This window comes from Rattus norvegicus, chromosome 3 (assembly GCF_021556685.1).
Source record: "Rattus norvegicus strain SHRSP/BbbUtx chromosome 3, alternate assembly SHRSP_T2T, whole genome shotgun sequence".
Classification (NCBI taxonomy): Eukaryota; Metazoa; Chordata; class Mammalia; order Rodentia; family Muridae; genus Rattus; species Rattus norvegicus.
In genome coordinates, this window is record NC_141536.1 from 71,425,560 (window position 1) to 71,452,159 (window position 26,600).

The window sequence follows — 26,600 nt, forward strand, 5'->3', positions numbered from 1 at the left end:
GTTCTTGATGTTAGCCATTCTGACTAGAGTGAGGAGGAATCTCAGGGTCGTTTTGATTTGCATTTTCCTGATGACTAAGAGTGTTGAACATTTCTTTGGTGCTTCTCAGACATTTGGTATTCCCCAGTTGAGAATTCTTTGTTTATCTCTGTACTCCATTTTTAATATGGTTATTTGATTCTCTGGAGTCTAACTTCTTGAGTTTTTTGTATATACTGGATATTAGCCCTTTATCAGATGAAGAATTGGTAAAGATCTTTTCTGATTCTGTAGGTTTCCATTTTGTTATATTTACAGTGTTCTTTGTCTTACAGAAGCTTTTGCAATTTTAAGAGATCCTATTTGGAGGTAGTTTATCTTAGAGTCTTAGCCATTGGTGTTCTGTTGAGGAAGTTTTCACCTGTGCCAATATGTTCCAGGATCTTTCATATTTACTCTTCTAATAGATTCAGTGTGTCTGGTTTTATTTGGAGATCTTTGATTCACATGGACCTGATCCTTATATAAGGAGATAGCAATTGTTGGATTTGCATTCTTATACATGCTGACCACCACTTAAGCCAGCATTTGTTGAACATATTGTCTCTTTTCCACTGGATGGTTTTAGTTTCTTTGTCAAAGATCTAGTGACCATAAATACTTGGGTTCCTTCCTAGGTTTTCAATTCTATTCCATTGATCTACCTGCCTGTCTCTGTACTAATACCGCGTGGTTTTTGTTGTTGTTTTTAATCACTATTTCTCTGTAGTATAGTTTGAGCTCAGGGATGATGATTCCCCTAGAGGTTAATTTTTTCTTGAGAATGGCTTTTGCTATTCTGGATTGTATGTTGTTCCAAATACATTTGAGAATTACTCTTTCTATTTCTGTGAAGATGTGAATTGGAATTTTGATGCAGATTGCATTGAATCTATAGATTGTTTTGGGTAAGATGGTCATTTTTACTATGTTTATCATACCAATCCATGAGCATGGTAGATCTTTCCATCTTCTGAGATCTTCAGTTTCTTTCTTCAGAGACTTGAAGTTCTTGTCATACAGATCTTTAACTTGCTTGTTTAGAGTCACAACAAGATTTTTTATATTATTTTTGACTATTGTGAATAGTGTTGTTTTCTTAATATTTTGTCAACCTGTTAATCCTTTGAGTGGAGGAAGGTTACCATTTTGTTAGAGTTAATTTTATATCCAGTCAATTTGCTGAAAGTTTTCAACTGAAGTAGTTCTCCAGTAGAATTTTTGGGGTCACTAAAGTATTCTATAATATCATCCGCAAATAGTGATATTTTGACTTCTTCATGTCCAATTTGTATCCCACTGGCCTCCTTTTGTTGCCTAATTGCTCTGGTTTAAAGTACCACATTGAATAAGTAGGGAGTGGAAGGTAGCCTTGTCTAGTCACTGATTTTAGTGGGATTACTTCAAGTTTCTTTCCATTTAGTTTGATGTTGACTCCTGGTTAGCTGAATATTACTTTTACTATGTTTAGATATGGGAATTGAATTCCTGTTCTTTCTAAGACTTCTTCCATGAAGGAGTATTGAATTTTGTTAAATACTTTTTAATCGTTTATAAAACAATTATTTTTTTCTTTGAGTTTGTTTATATAATGAATTACTTTGATGGGTTTCCCTATATTGGACAATATCTGTATCCCTTAAATAAAGCCTGCTTGATCATGGTAAATGATGGTTTTGATGTATTCTTGGATTTAGTTCCTGGAATTTTATTGAGTATTTTTGCATCAATATTCATAAGGGAAATTCATCTGAAGTTCTTTTTCTTTCTTGGGTCTTTGTGTTATTTTGGTATCAGCAAAATTGTGGCTTCATAAAAAGAATTAGGTAGTGTTCCTTCTGTTTCTCTTTTGTGGAATATTTTGAAGAGTATTGGTATTGAAGCTTCTTTGAAGGTCTGATAGAAATCTGCACTAAAACCATCTGGTCCTGGATTTTTTTTGATAGGAGACTTTCAATGACTGCTTCTATTTCATTAGGGGATATGGGACTGTTTAGATCATTTATCTGATCCTGATTTAACTTTGGTGCATGGTATCTGTCTAGAAAATTATTCATTTCATCCAGATCTTCCAGTTTTGTTGACTATAGGCTTTTGTAATAGGATCTCAATTCTTTTATAAATTTCTTTGGTATCAGTTGTCATGTCTCACTTTTCATTTCTGATTTTTATTAATTTGGATGCTATTTATGTGCCCTCTGGTTAATTTGACTAAGGGTTTGTCTATTTTGTTGACTTTCTCAAAGAACCAGCTCCTGCTTTTGTTGATTCTTTGAATAGTTCTCTTTGTTTCTATTTGTTTGTTTTCATCCCTGGTTTTGATTGTTTCCTGCCGTCTAATCTTGTATTTGCTTCTTTTTGTTGTAAAGATTTTAGTTGTGCTATAGTAATTGAGAGTACTGCTCCATATAGTAGCCTGGGCTAGGATTTGTGTTCTCTTAGCGTCCATATGATATCGGCCTAGGATCTTCTGTCTTTTAGAGTCTGTTGAGAACTCTGGTGTAATTCTCATAGGTCTGACTTTATATGTTTCATAACCTTTGTTCACATGTTGTTTTTAATATTCTTTCATGTTTTGTATACTTGGTGTTTTGATTATTATGTGTGGAAGGAATTTCTTTTCTGCTCCAATTTATTTGGAGTCCTGTAAGCTTCTTCTTTGTTTATGGGCATCTCTTTCTTTAGGTTAGGGAACTTTTTTTTAAAATTTTGTTGAAAATGTTTACTAGTCCTGTTACTTGGGAATATTTGCTCTCCTCATTGCCTATTATTCTTAGGTTTGGTCTTTTCATTGTGGATTTTCTAAATGTTTTAGGTTATGAGTTTTTTTGAATTTTGCATTTTCTTTGATTGTTGTGTCAATGTTTTCTATGGTATCTTGTATGCCTGAGATTCTCTCTTTTATCTCTTGAATTCTATTGGTGTTGTTTGCATGTATGACTCCTGATTTCTTTTCTAGGTTTTCGATATCTAGGGTTATCTTCCTTTGTGATTTCTTTACTTTTTCTATTTCCATTTTTAGATCATGAACAGTTCTCTTCAATTCCTTCACCTGTTTGGTTATGTTTTCCTGAATTGCTTTAAGGTGCTTATGTGTTTCTTCTTTGAGGGCTTCTACCTTTTTACCTGTGTTCTCCTGTATTTCTTTAAGGGAGTTATCTATGTCCTTCTTAAAGTCCTCTATTCTCATCATGAGATATGATTTTAAATCACAATCTTGTTTTTCAGATCTGCTGTGATATTCAGGGCTTACTGTGTTGGAAGAACTGGGTTCTGATGTTGCCATGTTGCCTTGTTTTCTGTTCCTTAGTTTCTTGTGCTTGCCTCTCACTATCTGGTTATCTGTTGTTAGCTTGTACTTTTATCAGGAACTTTTCCCTCTGAGGGCCTATGTGCCTGTGGTCTTGGTTTGTCAGAAATCCTGGGAGACATGCTCTCTCTGGGTGAAGTAGGGGTGTGGATAGCTATGGCACAGGTTCATTTCTAAGGTGCAAATGAAAACTGGAAGCTGTACATCCTTTTTAATTTGGATTATTTGGGTTGTTAGTGTCTATCATCTTCACTTCTTTATAAATTTTGGATATTAGTCCTCTGTCAGATCTGTGAAGATTCCTTCCCAGTTTTTACCCTGCTAGTTTGTCTGATTGAGAGTGTCTGTTGCCTTACAGAAGTCTGTCAGCTTCATGAGGTTGTTTCATCAATTGTTGATCTTTGAGCCTGAGGCGCTGCTGTTCTACACAGGAAATTATATACTATACCAATGCATTCAAGACTATTTTCCAGTTTGTCTTGAATGAGATTTAATGTATCTGGTTTTATGTTTATGTCGTTGACACATTCAGACTTGATTTTTGTGCAGGGATATAAATATGAAATCTATTTGAATTTAGATATCCAGTTATACCAGCACCACTTTTTGAAGATGATTTCTGTTTTTCATTGTATGGTTTTGGCTTCTTTATTGAAAACTCAGTGTTCATAGTTTGGTGGGTTTATTTCTGGGTCTTTGGTTTTATTGATCAACATGTCTGTTTCTGTACCATTTCCATGCAGTTTTTATCACTATTGCTCTGTAGTACTGAATAAGGTCAGGGATGGTAATTCTTTTTTTTTTTTTTATTAATTTGAGTATTTCTTATATACATTTCGAGTGTTATTCCCTTTCCCGGTTTCCGGGCAAACATTCCCCTAATCCCTCCCCCTCTCCTTCTTTATGGGTGTTCCCCTCCCCACCCTCCCCCCAATGCCGCCCTCCCCCCAACAATCTAGTTCACTGGGGGTTCAGTCTTAGCAGGACCCAGGGCTTCCCCTTCCACTGGTGATCTTACTAGGATATTCATTGCTACATATGAGGTCAGAGTCCAGGGTCAGTCCATGTATAGTCTTTAGGTAGTGGCTTAGTCCCAGGAAGCTCTGGTTGCTTGGCATTGCTGTACATATGGGGTCTCGAGCCCCTTCAAGCTCTTCCAGTTCTTTCTCTGATTCCTTCAACGGGGTCCTATTCTCAGTTCAGTGGTTTGCTGCTGGCATTCGCCTCTGTATTTGCTGTATTCTGGCTGTGTCTCTCAGAAGCAATCTACATCCGGCTCCTGTCAGCCTGCACTTCTTTGCTTCATCCATCTTGTCTAATTGGATGGCTGTATATGTATGGGCCACATGTGGGGCAGGCTCTGAATGGGTGTTACTTCTGTGTCTGTTTTAATCTTTGCCTCTCTATTCGCTGCCAAGGGTATTCTTGTTCCCCTTTTAAAGAAGGAGTGAAGCGTTCACATTTTGATCATCCGTCTTGAGTTTCATTTGTTCTAGGCATCTAGGGTAATTCAAGCATTTGGGCTAATAGCCACTTATCAATGAGTGCATACAATGTGTGTTTTTCTGTGATTGGGTTACCTCACTCAAGATGATATTTTCCAGTTCCAACCATTTGCCTACGAATTTCGTAAAGTCATTGTTTTTGATAGCTGAGTAATATTCCGTTGTGTAGATGTACCAAATTTTCTGTATCCATTCCTCTGTTGAAGGGCATCTGGGTTCTTTCCAGCTTCTGGCTATTATAAATAAGGCTGCAATGAACATAGTGGAGCATGTGTCTTTTTTATATGTTGGGGCATCTTTTGGGTATATGCCCAAGAGAGGTATAGCTGGATCCTCGGGCAGTTCAATGTCCAATTTTCTGAGGAACCTCCCGACTGATTTCCAGGATATTTGTACCAGTCTGCAATCCCACAAACAATGGAGGAGTGTTTCTCTTTCTCCACATCCTCGCCAGCATTTGTTGTCACCTGAGTTTTTGATCTTAGCCATTCTCACTGGTGTGAGGTGAAATCTCAGGGTTGTTTTGATTTGCATTTCCTTTATGACTAAAGATGTTGAACATTTCTTTAGGTGTTTCTCAACCATTTGGCATTCCTCAGCTGTGAATTCTTTGTTTAGCTCTCAAGCCCATTTTTTTAATAGGATTATTTGTCTCCCTGCGGTCTAACTTCTTGAGTTCTTTGTATATTTTGGATATAAGGCCTCTATCTGTTGTAGGATTGGTAAAGATCTTTTCCCAATCTGTTGGTTGCCGTTTTGTCCTAACCACAGTGTCCTTTGCCTTACAGAAGCTTTGCAGTTTTATGAGATCCCATTTGTCGATTCTTCATCTTAGAGCGTAAGCCATTGGTGTTTTGTACAGGAATTTTTTTTCCAGTGCCCATCTGCTCCAAATGCTTCCCTAGTTTTTCTTCTATTAGTTTGAGTGTATCTGGTTTGATGTGGAGGTCCTTGATCCACTTGGACTTAAGCTTTTTACAGGGTGATAAGCATGGGTCAATCTGCATTCTTCTACATGTTGACCTCCAGTTGAACCAGCACCATTTGCTGAAAATGCTATCTTTTTTCCATTTGATGTTTTGGCTCCTTTGTCAAAAATCAAGTGCCCATAGGCGTGTTGGTTCATTTCTGGGTTTTCACTTCTGTTCCATTTGACTATCTGTCTGTCTCTGTACCAATACCATGCAGTTTTTATCACTGTTGCTCTGTAATACTGCTTGAGTTCAGGGATAGTGATTCCCCCTGAAGTCCTTTTATTGTTGAGGATAGTTTTAGCTAAGGGATCTTAATTCTTAATGAATTTCTTTTATTGTACAGGATTGTCTTGAGTATACGGTTTTGTTTTTTTTTTTCATACGACATTAAATGCTATTTCAAGATCTATAAAAAATTTACTTGGAATTTTGATGGGGCTGGCATAGAATATGTAGATTGCTTTTGTTAAGTTGGACATTTTCACTATCTTAATCTTTCTGATCCATGAGCATGGAAAATTTTTTCATTTTCTGAGGTCTTCTTCAATTTCTTTCTTCAGAGACTTGAAGTTCTTATCATATAGTTCTTTCACTTGCTTGGTTAGCATCAAACCAAGATATTTTATATTATTTGTGGCTATTTTAAAGGGTTTGTTTCCCCTAATTTCTTTTTTAACCCTTTGTCAGGGCTACTGATTTATTTGAGTTAATTTTGTATACAGCCACTTTGCTGAAGATATTTTTCAACTAGGGGAGTGCAATGGTAAATATTTGATGGTAGCTTGTGTATACTATCATATTGTCTACAAATAGTAATACTTTGAGTTCTTCCTTTCCAAATTGTATCCACTTGATTTTCTTTAGTTTTCCTATCGGTCAGGCTCGAACTTCAAGTGGTATACTGAATACATAGTATATGGGTAGTTTTATCCCTGATTTTAGTGGAATTGCTATAAGCTCCTCTCCATTTAATTTGATGTTGGGTATTGACTTGATGTTTATTGCTTTGATTATGTTTAGATATGTGCCTTGTAACCCTGATCTTTCTATTGCTTTTAACATGAAGTGATGTTAGACTTTGTCAAAGGCTTTTTCAGCAACTAATGAGGTGATCATGTATTTTTTTTTCTTTACTCTGTTCATATAGTGGATTATATTGATGGATTTCCATTGTACCATCTCTTCATTCCTGGCAGGAAGTCTACTTGATTTTTATGTATTATGTTTTTGACACGTTCTTGGACTCAGTTTGCAAGAATTTTATTAAGTTTTTTGTATCATTATTCACAAGAAAAATAGAAATTCTGCTTCTTTGTTCCTTTTTGGTGGTTTAAGTATCAGGGTGATTGTGGCTTCATAGAATGAGTTTGGTAATTTTCCTTTTGTTTTCATTTTCTGTAATAATTTGAGGAATATTGATATTAGCCATTCTTTAATAGTCTGGTAGTATTTTTCACTAAACCCATCTGGTCCTGGAATCTTTACTCTCGGAAGACTTTTAATGACTGCTTCTATTTCTTTAGGGGTGATAGAGCTACTGAAAAAGTGTTTTTCTTGATCTGGATCCCACTTTGGGCCTGTCACATGGCCTTCTTTTCCTCAGGCTCCTCTCCATTTCCATCCCTGAATTTTCTTCAGACAGGGAGAATTATGAGTCAGACTTTTGACTGTGGGAGAGCAACCCCATCCCTCACTCAGTGCCCTATCTTTCTGCTGGAGGCCCCAAGACCTGACACCACTACTGAGACTATATGGTACTCACATAAATGGACCTAGCATGACTGCCCTCAAAAAGACCCACCAAGCAGCTGAAAGAGTCAAATGCAGATATGTGCACCCAACCAATAAACAGAAGCTGCTGACTCCTCTGTTGAAATAGGGAAAAGTTGGAGGAAGCTGAGAAAGGCAATACTGTAGGAGGACCAGTAGTCTCAATAAAACTGGACTCTTGAAATCTCTCAGACACTGGATCACCAACCAGCAACATACACCAGCTGAGATAAGGCCCCTGACACATATACATCAGAGGACCTCTAGATCTGAGTTCAGTCAGAGAAGCTGCATCTAAACCTCAAGAGATTGGAGGACCCAGGAATTTAGAGGTCTGGTGGGGTGAGGACATCCTTGTGGAGATGGGGGTGGGAGGGAGGAGCTATAGAATGTGGAACAATCAAACGGTGAATCGGGAGGGGAATAAAATCTGGAGTTGTAAAAATAAATAAATAATTAAAAATATTAACTTCATTTTGATTTGTCTTGGTTAATTCATATTTGCAAAGATTGATTTGTGAGCAAGTATATGGACACTTTTTTAGATGGATCCATGAGGTACTAAGAATAGTGTATACTCTTTTGTCTTTTGGTGAAATATGTTATACATGTTTATTAGGTCCATTTGATTGATGTGTGTTAGTTTTATTATTTCTATGTTTGGTGTTTGTCTATGTGACCTGTCAGTTGGTAATAGTGGGTGTGGAATACTCTGACTACTAATATTTGAGATTTGACCTGCTATCTCACTTTGACATTGTTTCTGTTGTAAATGTCAATGTCCCTGTGTTTATGACATAGATATTTAGAATTGAGATAACATCTTGGTGGATTTTTCCTTTGAAAAGTATGCAGTGTCTTTCCCTGTCTCTTTGGTTAATTTTGGTTGAAAGTCAGTTTTATTGATATTAGAATGGCAACTCCAGATTCCATCTTGGGTCCATTTGTTTGGAAAAATTTTTTCTACACCCTTACTCTGAGGTAATAGCTACATTTTTGCTGTAATGTCCTTCCTGTATGCAGAATAATGATGAATCGCCTTTTTCCATCCATTCTGTTAGTCTGTGCCTTTCTATTGGGGAATTGAGTTCACTGATGTTGAGAGGTATTAATGACCAATGATTGTTATTTCCTCTTATGTTTATGCTGGAGATGTGTGTGTGTGTGTGTGTGTGTGTGTGTGTGTATGTACACATGTGTGCACTTGTGGTTAGCAGTCAGACGCTCAATTGTGTGTGTTTCCCGTATTTTGCTGGTATGTAATTAATTATTTACTTATTTACTGTGTCTTTTTAGATATAGTAATCTCTCTTTGGTTAGAGTTTTCCCTCTAGTATTTTCTATAGACCTGCATTTGTGGATAGATATTGTTTGTATTTGGATTTGTCTTGAAATATCTTGTGTTTCCATCTATGGTGATTGAGAGTTTTGATGAGCAGAGTAGTCTGTGTTGGCATCTGAGTTTTTTATTGGTTGCAAGATATCTATCCAGGCCCTTTTAGCTTTTATAGTCTGTTGAAATGTAGGGTGTAACTCTGATAGGTCTCCCTTTACATGTTACCTGTCCTTTTTCCCTAGCTGATTTTAATATTCTTTGTTATGTAAATTTAGTATTTTAATTGTTATTTGAGGGAGGACTTTCTTCTCTGGGTCATTCTAATTGGTTTTCTATAAGCTTCTTATATGTCCATAGGCATATCTTTCTTTAAGTTTGTAAAATTTTCTTCTACTATTTTGTTGAAAATATTTCCTGGGCCTTGGAACTGGCCTTCACCTTCTTCTAATCCCATTATTCTTTGGTTAGTTCTTTTCATAACATTCCAGATTTTCTGGATGCTTTATGTCAGGAATTTTTGAGGTTTATCAGTTTGTTGATGGATGCATCAATTTCTTTATTGTATCTTCTACACCTGAGATTCTCTCTTCCATCTTCAGTATTCTGTTGGTGATATTTGTATCTGTTGTTCCTGTTCTCTTCTCTTGGATTTTCTTCTCTAGAATTTACTCAGTTTGTGTTTTCTTTATTCCTTCTATTTCTACTTTCAGGTCTTGTGGTTTTAATTATCACCGTCACCTTTTAATCATATTTCTTTGTACATCTTTAAGGCATTTATTTGTTTCTTCATTAAAGTCCTCTATCATCTTTGTAAGATTGAATTTAAGATCACTTAATTGTTCTTCAGTTGTGTTAGGGCATGCTGTAGTCTGATACCTGTGTTCTGAAGGTGATATGTTGCCATTGCTTTCACTGATTATGTTCTTTCAAGGGCCTTTAGCTATTTGGATTGCTTTGGTATTTGGATGTTTGAGACAAGTATGGCAGGTTTATATGGTTCTGGTGCAATAAGTCTGATAAAGGTGAAGAGAGAAGTGGTTGGAGAATGGAAGTCACTATGGGATAGCAGGCTACTGAGAGCAGCTTGGCCTTGGCCCAGAAGACTCAGAAATCATTGAAGTTGTAAATGGGAGAAAGGAAGCTTTCCTGTAAATTTCAGGAGTCTTATGAAGGTAGAAGAGAGATGGCAGGAGAATGTAGGTCTCCCTTGATAGCAGGGTACTTAGGGCAGCTTGACTTCTCCCAGGGGCTCAGCAAGCAGGCAAGATGGGTTGGGAAAGAGAAGCTAACCTGTATATTTTAGGGTCTGCAGGTGTAGTAAAATAGAATAACAACTTCGATATCTATAATTATTTAAACATATTAATATAAGATACATATTATGACCAGTTTTGCTAAAATAATTATTTTCAAGGGAAAATGTTATACAGTATTTTTCTGGAAAATTATTTATTTAATAAATGCTCGCAATATTCTGTGATCTCAAGGACAGGACCTTAATCACCATATAATTTAATTGTCATATTTTTATTTTAATATTTAAATTACATCACTCCATTTCCTTTCCTTACTTCACAAACTTCATCTTTTCCCTTTTCATCTTTCCCTGATCTCCTTCACCTTTATTGTTATTTTTCCATTAGTTGTTGTTGTTATAATACTTACATACATGCAAACATACATGTATGCATACATATTTTCAAATATCACCTGGTGAGTCCATATATTGTTATTTTTATGTATGTTTTCATGGCTGACTATTTGGTAGTGGAAGACTCATCGATGTGCCCTTCAAAGCATTAGACCATATCTCCCTCTCTAGCTTTTCTCAGTTGCTAATAATTGTTTTGATTTGAGGAATCATGGGTGTTTCTCCAACCAGATCAGCATGTTTATTAGTAATGTCCTTGTTATTTTCATGTTTAGGCAGTCGTATTACTGAGATTTTATGGGTGGAGCATCTGACCCCTAGGAAACAAAATATTTCAGCAAAATTTCTGATCCACTGATTTTTACAAACTTTCTGTGCATTCTTGCCCAACGTTCCACTGGGACTTGGCTCAACAATTCTGCATATTGATTGGCTGTGGTTTTCTGTAGCAATCTACCTTTGTTGCAAAGAGAAGTTTCCTTGATGAGGGCTAAAGATTATACTTAACTCTTAAATAGATTTTTGTTAGACATTATATTAGTTTAGTAAAGTAGTCATTGTATATTCTCTTCTAATAACCATGATTATACCACTACTGAATGATTAGGCTTCCAGTATCAAGCACTTATCTCTCTTACTAAAGAGATATTACGTCCAGTATAAGGATGTCTGTTACTGTCAAATTTTCTGAGCCATTACTGGATGTATAAGGTTACCGTACCATGCTTGTTGTCAATGTGGTTCATGAGCATCCTAGTTAGATCAGACTGTTAGTGTCTCCCCCTATAGATGCATGCGTAATGCCTTTGATACCATGGAGCAATTCCTTAGGCAAAAGCAGTCAGTTCACTTATATTTCAGAACTCTTTGGATTCTGTTCCTAAAGTTTATTGAATCCTTATCAATATAGAGATCCCTCTGGACCATTACCAAGAGCAACAGCAATAGGATTGATGTTTTGGGTGTCCTCTAGAAAGCTCTGGCCAACAACTCAAAAGAGAGCCTCTTGTTGTGGTAACACACACACATACACAGACAGACAGACAGACAGACAGACAGACACACACACACACACACACACACACCAAACTTCTTTTAACTCGCACTAGAGCCATACCATAGTGTCACATGGCATCTGTTAGATATTTTCATTTCAGTCAAGAAAGCATCTAACCCACTAAGATCCATATCATATCACACTGCTAATGGTGACTCTCTGAGTCCAGCAACAATCTCTCTATCCATCTAGTCCCAAAGGCAGGTTGCCACCATGCCAGACATAAACATCCCAATTCTATGGTGGCCCAGTATGTCCAACCACCACACTCTCTTAAACTCAATTAAATTGCCACATGAAAGAACATAAAACACAATAACCTCTGATCCAGTTGATAAGATATAATTGCCCACCTAGGTAAGATACAGTTGGCTTGTCTAGATATACAAAATCCTGTACATATCCATCTCTTAAGAATATTTATATCAACCTATAAATCTGAAGAGAGAAATCTTAATGTCTACCTCCAAGTTCTCTTGGTTTCTCCTCCTCCTCTTCTCGCTCCAGTCTCCTCCTCCTCTAAAACTTTTCTTCTGCCCATCCTTCCTTCTCGTCCAATGATATACCTCATTCTATCCTGTACCTGCCTTCACCTGAATAATGACATCATCCTATAGCTTTTTATGTGTGATACTGAGTGTTTTATCAGATGGCCTTTGGATCTTGAAGGTACTTTTAAGGCAGCATATTTACTTTAAATATTAGACTATAAATAATCAAGGAAAGATTTTAAACACATATCTGGTTATGTTCTAGATAAATCAAATATCAACACTTTGGGTGTGTGAAAATTATATTTTTCAAAAAGTAAATATGCTATAGCTCTTGTAAATGTAATTTTTCATTTTTATGTTTTCTTTTATAGTATCCTTACTAATATCTCTGTATATTTACATGATTGCATATGTATATATATATATCAGAAATATACATATTTTTATGAATTTGAATTCATGTGGGAGAATGAAACTATTACCAATTATCTCGGAGAAGTGCCCTAGGTCAGAGTTTAGTGTTAGACAACAAAATACCACCCATACATTTATGCTATAATATTATTGAATATATATTTTGCACATAGAATTACACTTCTAGAAACACTAAAATACATTATTTTTAGCCTTACTGATTTTTTATAAACGATATTATTTAAATCAGTTTTTTCTGTCTCATTGTTATAAATCAACACAAGCCATTTTAGAGTGTCATTTGCTTCCTTGATCCTAAATCTATAAATCAGTGGGTTCAACATAGGAATCACTAGAGTGACACTGCCATCTCTTGCTCTAAGGAGTAGCAAAAATTTAATTGAATGCAACTGAAGCTGATAGAGCCATAGAGCAAATTCCCAGCTGTAAGATGGGAGGCACAGGGAGAGAAGTCTTTGTTTCCACCTGCTGCTGAGTGGATTCACAGGACAGCAGCAACAATGAAGATGCAAGAGATCATCACAGTCAAGAATGTACTCATAACAATTATGGTCATGAAGACCAAAAGCAACAATTAATGGAGGTGTGAACAGGACAGCTTCAGCAGTGGAGAAATATCGCAGAAGTTCCTGATGATATTTGGCCCACAGAAGAATAGCTTCATTAAACCAATTGTATGTGTACTGAATTGATTACACTTTCTTTGCACGAATCTAACACCAGCCCAACCCAAATTATTTTAGCCATAGCCACTCTATAGAGAAATTGATTCATGATGGCTAAACACTGGTTAGAAGCCATTGCAACAAGCAAAATCCCTCTTCTGTAAGCAGTGATAAAAACAGAAATTATTGCAGTGTGAATGCAGAGGATGTGGTAATCTCTCTTTTACGAAAAAAGTTCAGTAGCATTTGGGTGCAAATACTGAAAACAGTAAGCATCAGCAAATGGCAAACAGCTAAGAAAGTGGTACATAAGTATGTGGAGTTTGTGTGTTGTGTGAATAAGAAAGAACATTCATATATTATCCAATGATGAAATCATATGGGTCAAAAGAAACAATATAAATAGAAATATCTTGGGTTCATCATGATCTGTCAGTCCCAAAAAGATAAAAATCAGTAACAAATGTGATGTTGACATCTGCCATGTAAATAAAGTTTAAAAGTTTATAGTGTTTAATAAGCTGTAAGTTTGCTTTCTGTTAATAATACCCATTATTAGATAAAGTAAATGCAGGTGTTTTAGCTAAATATACTTAAAATGCAATTTTTAGTCACAGAAAAACTAAGGAAAAGTTCCCACTAAGGAGAGTTAGTGCCTTGTGTAAAAAATGAATAAGTGATCTTGGAAATTTAATCCTGGTTTCCATTTTGGTATTCCCATCTTATCATTTTAATAGACATTAATAGGCTTAAACAAAAATATACATATAACCGTACTATATGTCAAAAAGTGAGAGATTTTAGTCAGATAGAAGCTGAGTGGAATAACGTGTTTGCAATCATTATGAAGCTTATTCAATGATGTATTGCCTATAACGACATTAATCTTAGATTTTCATAAATAATTCCTTCTCTATGTCTGTCTCTTTCCCTGTCTCAATCTCTCTGTCTCTCTGTCTTTGTGTATATATATGTGCACATGCAGGTGTGCACACATGCACGCCTGTATGTATATCTGTGTGTTTGTGTGCCTTGTGAATGATAATTAAGTCTTTTACAAAGTCCCTTGAACTTGTTTGTTTCCCTTTTAACTGTGTCAAAGGCAGACATCTAGAACTCAGCATGTATGCAATCATTCTTACACACAGACTCAGGATTCTGATGTTGAGGAACTTTCATTTTTCATATCAAAATAAATGTTTAAAACTAACTCAAATACTTAAAATTTGAACACAATTTTTACAAACTTTATTTATTGTGCAACCAAATTTTTACAATAGGAAAAGCCTCAATTATTTTTACAAATACATTTTGAACAATTAGTTCAGTGTTTCTATGAAACTTAATTTTTCTTCCTGTATACCTCACAAATACAAAGATATATAAAATAAAGTATTAGCTGTTTATTATCAAGAATACTCTTTAATATTCTTGGGTTTGATTTGGTTGGTTGATTGGATGATTGTTTTGGATTGTTTACACTTCTATATCCACAATGCAGATTATAGTCTTAAGTATTATGTATAATTTGAAGATTCAAATAAATATGCCATTATAGTTATTCTAAATGACATTCCATACTATTGATCCCATAGTAGGATGTATAGATTGTTTCCTTACACGTCTTAAAATTGATTCAAGTGTCTCCCATTAATTGTTCTGCAGGATTTATAATGCAAGTGATGTTTTGAGTACAGTGGGTCCCAGTAATTCCAACATATAATTTTGGTTTAACTTATTTATGTCTTTTTTATCTTGCTTATTTAGAAACCATAAAACTACAAAAAAGGGAATTATGCAAAAATACCAGTCACAGGTGGAGTTGAACCCTGCTGTTCTCACCAATTTCTATCAGAGCAGAGGGTGTATTTCATAAGTGACACAGTAAATTTCATTGGACCTTAGTAGTCCTTCTTGTAGATAACTAGATAACATCATGTAAAGTGCAATTAATTTTGAACACTGCTGTCATCATATTGCAGTTCCTGTCACTTATGATTAAAACTCAGACAAGTGCCACAGTTTAAGAGGATTAAACAATTAAAATAGATTATATCATATCTATATTACAATGAACTATAATGTAATTATAAACAGTAACTATTTCTATTCGAACAGTAATTGTTACTTAATGATATGAATTGACCTTAATGCAGATTAGATGTAATTTAACACATCAGGGGTTTGTGTGTGTGTGTGTGTGTGTGTGTGTGTGTGTGTGTGTGTTGTGTGAGCAGTTCATGTGTGTGAGTCCATGCATATGTGTGTGTGTGTTTGTAACTGTAAAACATATTTGATGTTTATATAGAGAAAGAGAAAAAATGTACTTAAAGCAAAGAAGTAGATGGTAATTTAAAACTTATCTTCCCTCTGCCATTTGATAAGTCAAGCAGATTAAAATCTCAACATATAATCTTAATTCTTAAAATTGTATCTGAACTATAGAATTGTATATATAATAATCAGATAAGTAAATTTAGCTTACACGTAAAAGAAGAAAAAACAATTCAACATCTCAACCCATGTAAGGACCTAGGACTATGTATTCCATTGCTTCTCTATCACTATCTCAAACAAAAATTAAAACAGAACACTAGAAGTTCTTATATTTAAAATGATGCCTGAATTCAGTAAATGACAAAGATCTCAAGTAGCAAGGTTGAAACTGAAATCTATCCTTACATATAAGAAAACCACAGTCACAGAGTCCCTTAAATGAAAATATGAGTGGGATCATTAATATAGTGTTATGAGACAAATTCAGATAATTTTAATTTGTTATATATTTGCCTTGGAGAAAATGGAACCATTCCTGGAGTAAACTTTGTATTCAAAGACTATAATGTACTAGATACTAAAAGTTTCTCTTTGTTTCTTCAGGGACTTAAAGCACTGTCAAGAACATAATGGCAGGATGGATCCCCAGGTGGGGCAGTCCCAGGATGGGTGTTCCTTCAGTATCTGCTTCATTTTTTGTCCCTGTCTTTTGTTTGCAGGAACATTTCTGGTTTTAAAACTTGGAGATGGATGAGTGGCTCCCTCCCTCTACTGGGGACCATGCCTATCTACTGCAAGTGGTTGTAGTGTTAAAGAAATTATGACAGGAAGAATTGTTTGTGTGCATAACTGATGTTTAGTGTAGTGTTTAATTTTTAGACTGTCTTAATATAAATTTGACTAAACCCACTGGTATACAAATCAAAACATATGGAAAACTCTCCTGTGTCTGCTTCTTTAAATATCGAAACCTCCAACCTATTAAGAAGCTGAAAATAAACCATTATAAATACTGGTGTGAGTTATTTTTGTGCTATTTTTTTTTGCTATCTACACTTAGAAAGTGTAGCTTTTGTGCAGAGTGTATATACAGCCAAGGAAAGGAGTAAAACAGATATAATTATAGGAGCACATGATAACATAGAATCAATTCTGTAATTCTTTTGTAAACAAGATGAAGAATGAAATTTTGCAATTCATTGACACTAATCTCTCATTTTTATTGATTCTATTTCTTTTTTTAGATATTTCTATTTACATTTCAAATCACCTTTCCCAGTTTCCCATTCATAATCCTCCTATCCCATCCCTCTTTCCCCTTCTTCTATGAGGGTAGTCCTGCACCCATTCATACACTCCTTCCAACCTCCCTGCCCTGACATTCCCCTACACTGGGGTGGTTGAGCTTTGGCAGGACCAAGGGCTTCTCCTCCCATTAGTGCCCTACAAGACCATTCTCTGTTACTTATGCAGCTGGAGCCATGGGTCTGTCTTCTTTGGATGGTGGTTCAGTCCCTGTGAGCTTTGGTTGCTATTGTTGTTTTTATGGTGTTGCAAACCCCTTCAGCTCCTTCAATCCTTTCTCTAACTCTTCCAATAGGGACCCTATTCTCAGTTTAAAGGTTGGCTGTGAGCTTCCGCCTCTGTAGTTGACATGTCCTGGCAGATCCACTCAGAAGACAGCTGCTTTAGGCTCCTATCAGCATGCACTTCTTGGCACTTCTTGGGTTTGGTGGCTGTATGTATATGGGCTAGATTCCCAGGATGGGCAGTCTCCGAATGGCCTTTCCTTCAGTCTCTGGTCCAAACTTTGTCTCCATGTCTCCTCTTATGAATATGTTGCTCCCCTTTCTAAGAAAGAAGTGATTGCTAAAGTTTTGGTTTTGTGTATTGTCATATAAAGAAACAGTAACTAGTTCATTATTCTATTTCTAGCATGTGCTGCAAGATATCTTTTAATTCCAAGTATATTTTCATATTTTTCTCATTATTTCTGTAAGACTTTAAACAAATATTTGTTACTTGAGACCCCAAGACCATTGGGGACAGGGGATAAGAAAGCACAGATTCAACAACACAGTCTCCAGGAGCTGGGCAAATGGCAAAGGCAAACTGTTTTACAGGAACTGGATAAGCATTAATACTTCACTCCCAGCATAACATTGGCGCTCAAGTAGCCAGATATGAAGTTGTCTTTTAATCAGTGGTTTGCTCTATCACTTGATCCAGCATCAAAGGTCTCTAGCTGCGCTGTCTAATTCTAGGTTGGTTCAAGGAGGAAATATCAGCGGCACATATGCCAGCATAACAGCTGGGCCTGCTTGGCTATGTTCCTCCTACTAGTATTTATTCATAAGCTTTATAAGGTAATTCTAGTATCCAATGGTGTTTGCTGACATACATGCACACACAGCTACATTCACCACAAGTACATAGAAACTTTGTATTAGGGTTTTCTAGAGTCAGAGAACTTACAGAATGCCTCTATATGTTAAGGTAACTTATTGTAATGACTTAGAGTCTGTACCCCAACTAATGCAACAGTGGGCAGCTGTGAATGGGAAGTCCAAGAATCTAGTAGCTGCTCAGTCCCACAAGGCTAGTAGCATAAGCAGATCTTCTGGAGGAATGGCTTCCTACAGAGGTTTTGGCAATAAGTGCAAGCAGTTGAAGAAGAGCAAATCTGCCTTCTAATATCTTTATATAGGCCTCCAGCAGAAACTGTGGCTCTGGTGAAAGGTATGTACCACCATACCTGGATCTAAAACTTGCTTTGTCCCAGGCTGACCTTGAACTCAGAGATCAGCTTGTCTCAGTCTCTTCCAACTAAAGGCATCAACTACCTTGCCTGGGCCTAACATTTCACAGCCACTATGACACAAGAACTTCAGGTCAAGCTCAAGGTCATAAGCTGGTCTTGCAGCCTCAAGATCAGAACACAGGTGTGTCCTCCATTTGTGGATTGTAGTTCATTCTACATGCAATCAAGTTAACAATAAGGAATAGCTATCACAAACTCATTAATTTTTAAATAATGATTTGTACATTATAGATATCAAAATTATATAGCTGTTTAAAATCATTTAAATGGAATATATCTGAAATTGAACAAGAAAAAGATTTACATGATTCAGTGCCAAAATTTCTTAAAATGGGCCTAAAGTAGATCTAAACTATTAGGTGTATTTACCCCAATAAGTAAACTCATGCTTATCCATTTGCTGAATATGAGAGTCCCAGATAATTTTGTTTTGAGGAATACTTTGTTTATATTCATCAAAGAAAGGACAAGCTGAGAGTCATGTTTATTTTCTCAAATTAATTATTCTGATTTTATTGGTTATTTAGAAATGTATAGATGTCTCTCTATGTTTATATACAATTTCACTTCACATAAAGGAATAAAATATTACCAATGTTTCAGTAATTTACTTAGGTCTTAGTATATGGTTTATTGAAAATACAATACACTATCGGTAATCATGAAACATTGCTCTTTGATATATATTTTTATCATTACCAAACAGTACTGAAAGTGAACAAAACCCATAGTTCCTGTTTGAAACTTTATTTGATCATCAAAAGGATTCTTACATGAATCAGTTTCCCATGTCCTATTCTCAGGAACACACTGTGATATTTTAATGCAGAGAATGTTTGATCTCTATAACTCTTTTCACAGCATCTTTTACATCTTTGTTCCTTAAACTGTAAATCAGTGGATTCAACATAGGAATCACCAGGGTATAAAATATGGATACCACCTTCTCTTGCTCTAAGGAGTACTGAGAACTTGGTTGAATGTAACTGAAGCTGATAGAACCATAAAATAAAGTGACAGCTGTTAGATGGGATGCACAGGTAGAGAAGGCTTTGTGTCTGCCTGCTGCTGAACGGATCCTCAGAATAGCAGCAACAATGAAGATATAAGAGAGAACCACAGTCAAAAGTGTAGTCATGGCAATGACTCCAGAGAATACCAAAAGCAGCAGTTCATTCATGGAGGTGTCAGAACAGGACAGCTTCAACAGGGGAGGAAGGTCACAGAAGAAATGACTGATGACATTAGGGCCACAAAAGCACAGATTCATTAAGCCAATTGTATGTGTTAATGATGTGATAGTCCCTCCTAAGCATGAACCCAGCACTAGTAGAACACATATCAATTTTGTCATAGCCACTGTGTAAGTTAGAGGGTTTGCAATGGCCATGTAACGGTCAAAAGCCATTGCGGCCAGGAGAAAGCCCTCTGTAGTAAGCAGTGATGCAAACAAGAAATATTGCAGGATGCAAGCAGAGAATGATATTCTCTCTCTTTCAACAAAGAAGTTCAGTAGTAATGTGGGTGCAAATACTGATGAATAACAGGCATCGACAAATGACAGAGAGCGAAGGAAGTGGTACATAGGTGTATGGAGTTTGGGAGTTATGTGGATCAGCATAAACAGTCCCAGATTTCCCACCAAGGAAATGACGTAGATCAAAAGGAACAATATAAAGAGAAACACCTTGATTTCACCACGATCAGTCAGTCCCAAAAGGATAAACTCAGTAACAAATGTGAAGTTGACATTTGCCATGGAATTGTATGCCTTGGTACCTGCTAATGATAGGAGATTCAGATAAATCTGTAGTAATATTAGAATATCTGCAACTAGTGAACTGTAAAACTCTCTATCCTGATTGTCCTGCTTATAAGCATACAGATTAAAAGTCCAGATTTTTTAAAACCACTGTTCATTTGATTTTTAATATTCAGTTCCATTAGTAAAAAACTGCTAAATTATTAGCAGAATGCTATCTTTAAGTATAATATTTATAATTCTAGTTTATAAGATCATAAGAACTGATGGTGGAAATATAATCTATGTTTACATTGAAGTATTTTTAATACTTTTTGATCATGTTAAAGCAGCTGGTGTGAAATATACAAAGACCCACAATTTATAAAATATTGTTGAGGAATTTAGTCTAGCAATATTACTACCCTGGCAAGATAACACATGCAAAGACTTCTAAGCCTGTGTGACCAGGCTGTATTAAGACACCTTCAATCCCTCTAGCTGGAATACGAACACTCCCTTAGTATACACCTTTAATCATAAACAATGAAGGTGAAGTTAGTTTGTGGAAAGAATCAGCCATGTTTGAATGTGAAATCTAGTTGAGCACCAGAGAAAGGGATAAATCAGAGAATAATTTGACAGAATGAGTCAGAGATGGTATCTTTCCAATTCCCTTGAAAACAGAACTGAAAGAGTGGTGACATAGGGAGCAAACAGGGGGGGGGGGGAGAGAGAGAGAGAGAGAGAGAGAGAGAGAGAGAGAGAGAGAGAGAGAGAGAGAGAGAGAGAGTTTTAATGAGAATCTTTTATAGAGACCGTTTGGAAAGAGAACAAGATAGACACAGGTAAAGACAGAACAAAGTAGAAAATAAGAAGCCAGAAGATTAAAACAGATTGCCAGAGTTAGTTTGATGCTAAAGATAGCAATTTAGTCAGAGGCCTAAAAGAGCCAGTTTGAATCAGTCAGTTCAGAGAGGAGTTTGGGCCAGAACAGGTAAGTTGATCCACCCATCCAAAGTTCAGAAAATGGTGGAAAGAATGAGTCTATTCAGTAACAAGCCTCCTAGGAAACAATCATTTCTGGGAAATAAAATTATTTTTACAAAATAGAGTCCCTCATGAAGTGTTAGGTCACAGAGATGCACTTTAGTAAAAAGCCTAAGACCTTGTACACATGCATACTCTCTCTCTCTCTCTCTCTCTCTCTCTCTCTCTCTCTCTCTCTCTCTCTCTCTCTCTTGCTCTCTCTGTCTCTCTCAATTGGGCTCTTTCTTTCTTGCTCACTCTCTCTTTCTCTGTTGTTCTTGCGCTCTCTCTCTCTCTCTCTCTCTCTCTCTCTCTCTCTCTCTCGTCTTTTGATTGCATTCTGTTTAAGACCTCAAAATCATTACCTATTCTACCTGTATAAGCAAATGTTTGTTCATGTGGTTTTGTTTGTTTGTCTGTTTGTTTTTATGGCTATTGAATAATGGTTTTGTTCATGATATTTAAGCCTTGTACTATTGAGCCATCTAAATGATTTATTTAAGAGTATATACAAGTGGCATGCATGCATGAATGTGAGTTTACCTGTTATAAACTGACAGTACCTAGAAACAAAAGATTGCTATAATAATGCTTAGACAGTTTGAAAGGTATTTCAGGGAGTGCTTTTAAAGGGTGTATATGATGTGAAATATAAAGTATTTTGAAACCACTCAAATTGCTGATTACTTTCAATAGATATATTTTTAGTGTACTTGGTATCGGTTTTAACTCTTGAATTTAAACACTTACAATAATTATTAGTAAATTGACTTTGCTATGAAAACCAACCCAGTTTCTAGAGTAAGGAGAATTTTATTACATAAAAATACAGTACTTTCTGTGAAACATTTAACTTTATTTTACGCTTACATTGCCAATCCATAGACTATGAAGTGCATATTAGACATGTGTTATAAGAAATAAATTTCATTTTGTTAGCTAACATAGTTGAGATTCTTATTTTAACTGTCATGTACAATATGAGAAAGAAATGAGCATGCCATGTGACACTTACTAAATCATATTCTGTACATTTGTCCACAGAAATATGTGTAGGGTGACTTCCTTGTACTACCTTAAAATGAACTCAAATATTGTGGCACTTTGTTATTATCTCTATCTTCTTTATTTAGAAACAGTGTCATGAGAGAGTGTTGTCACTTAAGTGCAGTAATCACACCATATTTTGAAACTATGTCATATAGACCAACCCAGAAAGTTCTCATCAATTTTTCCAGAATGAAGGAACCCATTGAACTTAACTGCCTCTTCCTACCTCTGGCTTCATCATTTGTTCATTGTGTAGTACTGTAATTTAGAGTATATATAATACTCAGAAAATGTACTGTCTGTGAGCGCAGTAAATTTTTTTGAAAAAGACACACAAGATAATTATATCAAAACTAGATTATAGTGATATTCAAATGGTAGTTTTAGATTTAAAAATACTGTAGATTGCATTTGTCCTTTATCTTATCACTGGAGGTTGCAAGGCAAAAATAATATTTAGGTAGTAAAAGGAAAATCTCTGTACAAGAAGTTAAATGAGTAACTTACAACTTAATTTCTTTATTTTTGTTGCAAAGTTTATCAGTTTAAAATTTGAACATATTTTCTTAATCACTAAATCAGTAATTTAATCATAAAATTATGTACTTAATTACCAAATAAGAAAATTTTCCTTATTAATAAAATAATAATTATGCATCAACACATTTAGGAACATTACGACCTCCTGTTGTTTGATTTTACTATAATTCAGTATGTAACATTCTATAAATAAAAGCAAATACTAATGTCTCTTACTTTTGAAATGATGCAAAAATTCAGCAAATGACAATAGTGATATGTAGAAGGGATGATATTGAAACTTATCAGTACATATAAAAGAATAAAATGCATAAAGCCCTTGCAATGTCAATATGAGATAAAACATTAAATTCATGTCAGAAGACAGATTGATATAACACATTCTGTTATATATTAGCCTTGATTAAAAATGATTCATCCCTAGAGTAAATTTCTGACTCAAATTGTAATATGCTCATTATTAAGTTTCTTTGCATTTCTCTAGGGAATTAAGAAAATCTCTAGCAATTAATGGATCCCTCAAGATATTACTTTTCCCAGGTTTTGTAATGAACAATAATATAGTTTTTAAAAAAGCACGCATAGTTTCTGAACAAAACAAGTAATCATAAACCAAAGATACAAATAGAAATACCAAAAGACCCTGAGCTATCATCAGCATAGAAGGACAGGATAAAGTACATTCATATTTGACTTCATTGGATGACAAAAAAAATCACTTCAAGTAAAGGCATAGCCAGGTATTTAGTTGCCTTAGTGGTTTCCTTATCTACCGTGTACCTACTATGCTCAAATTTGTATTTATTTCTCATCTTCAATCACCTTAATCCAGAATTTGAATATAGTGCTTCACGTACATCTCTCTCTCTCTCTCTCCCTCTCTCTCTCTCTCTCTCTCTCTCTCTCTCTCTTCATATATGTATAATATATATTCATATATCTGAATGAATATGTATGAATGAAAAATGTATAGCCATTTTTACCAAATAAGAATTAATGTCCTCTTACGTATATTAAAAGCTAACAATGGGAAGTATTTTATAATGTAATCCCAGCTATGGACAATAGGAAATACAAGACAGGAAAATGACTGTGTAATCTAAGAAATCTATTATATGAATTGAGTCAGAAACAAACAAACAAATCAACAAAAAGCACTGACAAATGTTTGGCAATGGACTTTGGTAATACTGTGAGTTAGAACAGATTACTTAATCTACTTATAGAACCCTCGTAGTAGATGTAGAACACTTTTAGGAAATGTGGCATTCTGTGTTTGATGAAATGTAATTTAGTAATCAGATAAATAATTTATCTGATGAATGTTTATCAGAGCAATGCTATATATTTTTAGTAGGTAATATATTAAGTATATTAAAAAATCTTTAGAATTATCTTCTGTAATTGCAAGTGTCACTTTTATTTCCTCAGTTGAAGGAATGAGAGACTGCTGTACACAGCTTTATGAATACATGGCCTGAACCCAGAGTACTTAGACTTAATATTCCTAGGCCAAGGCCTAGAAGCTTCTTGCCTCTAAACAACGTAATCTTCTGTAAGCTTGTCCTTGGATGTTTCTACTAACCTAGACATATAATATGTCAGCTTCTGAGACTTACTGCTATATAAATTCACCTTTTCTACTTCTTTCCGAACTTTGGCTGGCTGTTTCAACTCAGCTTTTCTGGCCCAAATTGCTATCCAAGCTCACTAATTCAAGTTGGCTTCTCTCATCTTCTGACTGAATCTCTCTGCTTGGAAAAACTGGCTCTGAATTATATTAATTGAATTTCTCCAAACCAAACTGAACTTACTTTAACTCTCCTAAATGAACTGATTTCAATTCATCTCAACTGCTCTGAGGTCAATAAGATTCAACTGAACTGAATTGACTGACTCCCCTCCCTCATTGGTTTCTAAGTTACCTCTCTTTCCTAATAAAAACTGGTAATAACTTATCTCTGACTCATTCTATCAAATCTTTCCCTAATCCTTCAGAATGTTTTCCCCTGTTTTAGAATTCATTTTAGTGTGTTTAGACCTTCTACCTGGGAAGATTACTCCTCTAAAGTCCCCAGTCTGAAGGACTCCCAGGGGTTCTGCTGCATGCAGGGCAAAAGATAAGGTATCCTCCCAAATAACTGCAGCATCAGGGAGCCCTGAGGAGCCCAGATCACGTGTGACCCCTCATTCCCCCAGCCATCCCCAGTCAACCTGGACCTCACTCCCTTTCCAGCCTGCACCTTCCTCTAGGGCAGATTACCAGCTTGTCTGCCCTCTATAGACCTGAGTCTATATCCTTCACAATGTTTGCCGCTTTATTAGAATTCATTTTAGTGTGTACTAGGCCTTCCACCTGAGAGGATCACCAGCTTGTCTACTCATCTAAAGACTCCACAGTCTGAAGGACTCCCAGGAGTTTTGCTGCATGCAGGGCAACTGGTAAAGTATTCTCTCAAACAAAAGCAGCAGCTGGGAACCCCTAGGAGCCCAGTGAACTTAAGACCCACACCCCTCAGGCCCATACCCTCACACCAAACTCCACTCTCCTTTTGGCCTGAGTCTTCCTCTGGGGCAGATCTCCAGCTTGTCTGCTCCTCAGAGGATCCAACAGTCTGAGGAGTTTTGCCCCATACAAGGCAACAAGCTCAAGAGTCTGAAGGTCTCCCAGGAGTTCTGCTGCACTAAGGGTAACAGCTTGGCTGCCTCTCTGAACACCCTATGGTCTGAAGGCCTCACAGGAGGGCTGCTATAGCCAGAGCCACAAGGCTGACTCCACAAGATCTTCAGCAACCCAGAGACACAGGAGGCATGGTCCAGACACAAATACTCAGGCCAGCTAACAACAGAGATAACCAGATGGTGAGAGGCAAGCATAAGAATATAAGCAACAAGGCCAATATACTTTGACATCATTATAACCCAATACTCTCACCACAGCAAGCTCTGGAGACACCAATACACCTGAAAATCAGGGTGCTGACCTAAAATATTATCTCATGAAGAAAGAAGAGTCCCTTAAGGAGGATATAAATAACTCACTAAAATAAATATCAGAAAACACAGGTAAACATGTAGAAGACCTTAAAAAGCAAACAAATAAATACCTTAAATACTGGAAAACAGAAACAGGTAACGGAACTGAGCAAAGTAGTCCAAGACCTTAAAGTGAAAATAGAAACAGGAAAGAAAACATAAATGGAGACAACCCTGGATGTGGAAAACTTAGTAAAGAGGTCAGGATATAGAGATGTAAGTACCACAAACAGAATACAAGAAATAAAAGAGAGAATATCAAGTGTAGAAGGTAGTTTATAAGATATTAACAAAACAGTCAACACATAAACAAAATAAAAATAAAACAAACCTCCTAGCCCAAAACATTCAGGAAATACATGACACAAGGAAAAGACAAAATCTAAGAATGTTAGGAATTGATGAGAAGGAAGAGTCTCAGGTCAAAGGACCTAAAGACTCTTTCAACTAAATCATAGAAGAAAACTTCCTTAAGCTAAAGAAAGAGATGGCCCTAAAAGTACAAGAAGCCTATAGATTGCCAAATAAAATGGACCTGAAAAAAAATTCCTCTCATCACATAATAATAAAACTCAAAATGTACAGATAAAAGAAAGAATATAAAAAGCTACAAGGAAAAAAGTACAATTAACATATAAAGGCAGACCTATCACAATTACACCAGACTTTTCAACAGTCACTCTAAAAAGCCAGAAAATCCTGGACAGAGATGATGCAGACGCTAAGAGAACAAAAATGCCAGCCTAGGCTACCTTAATCAGCAAACCTCAATAAGCATCGATGGAAAAAAACAAGATTATTACAGAACAAAACCAAATGTAAACAATTATCTATTTACCAACTTAGTTCTACAAAAGATTGTAGAAGCAAAACTCCAACAAAAGGAGGGTA

At 35.9% G+C, this 26,600-nt stretch overlaps 1 protein-coding gene and 1 pseudogene across 1 annotated transcript; both read right to left on the bottom strand.

The window, feature by feature from the left end:
* Nucleotides 12,781-13,700, bottom strand: Or5j12-ps1 (olfactory receptor family 5 subfamily J member 12, pseudogene 1; annotated as a pseudogene).
* Nucleotides 19,134-20,072, bottom strand: Or5j1 (olfactory receptor family 5 subfamily J member 1). Its single transcript, NM_001000320.1, is given in 1 exon segment — nt 19,134-20,072. A coding segment is annotated over 1 exon segment (939 nt).
* Nucleotides 20,073-26,600: the final 6,528 nt, after the last annotated feature.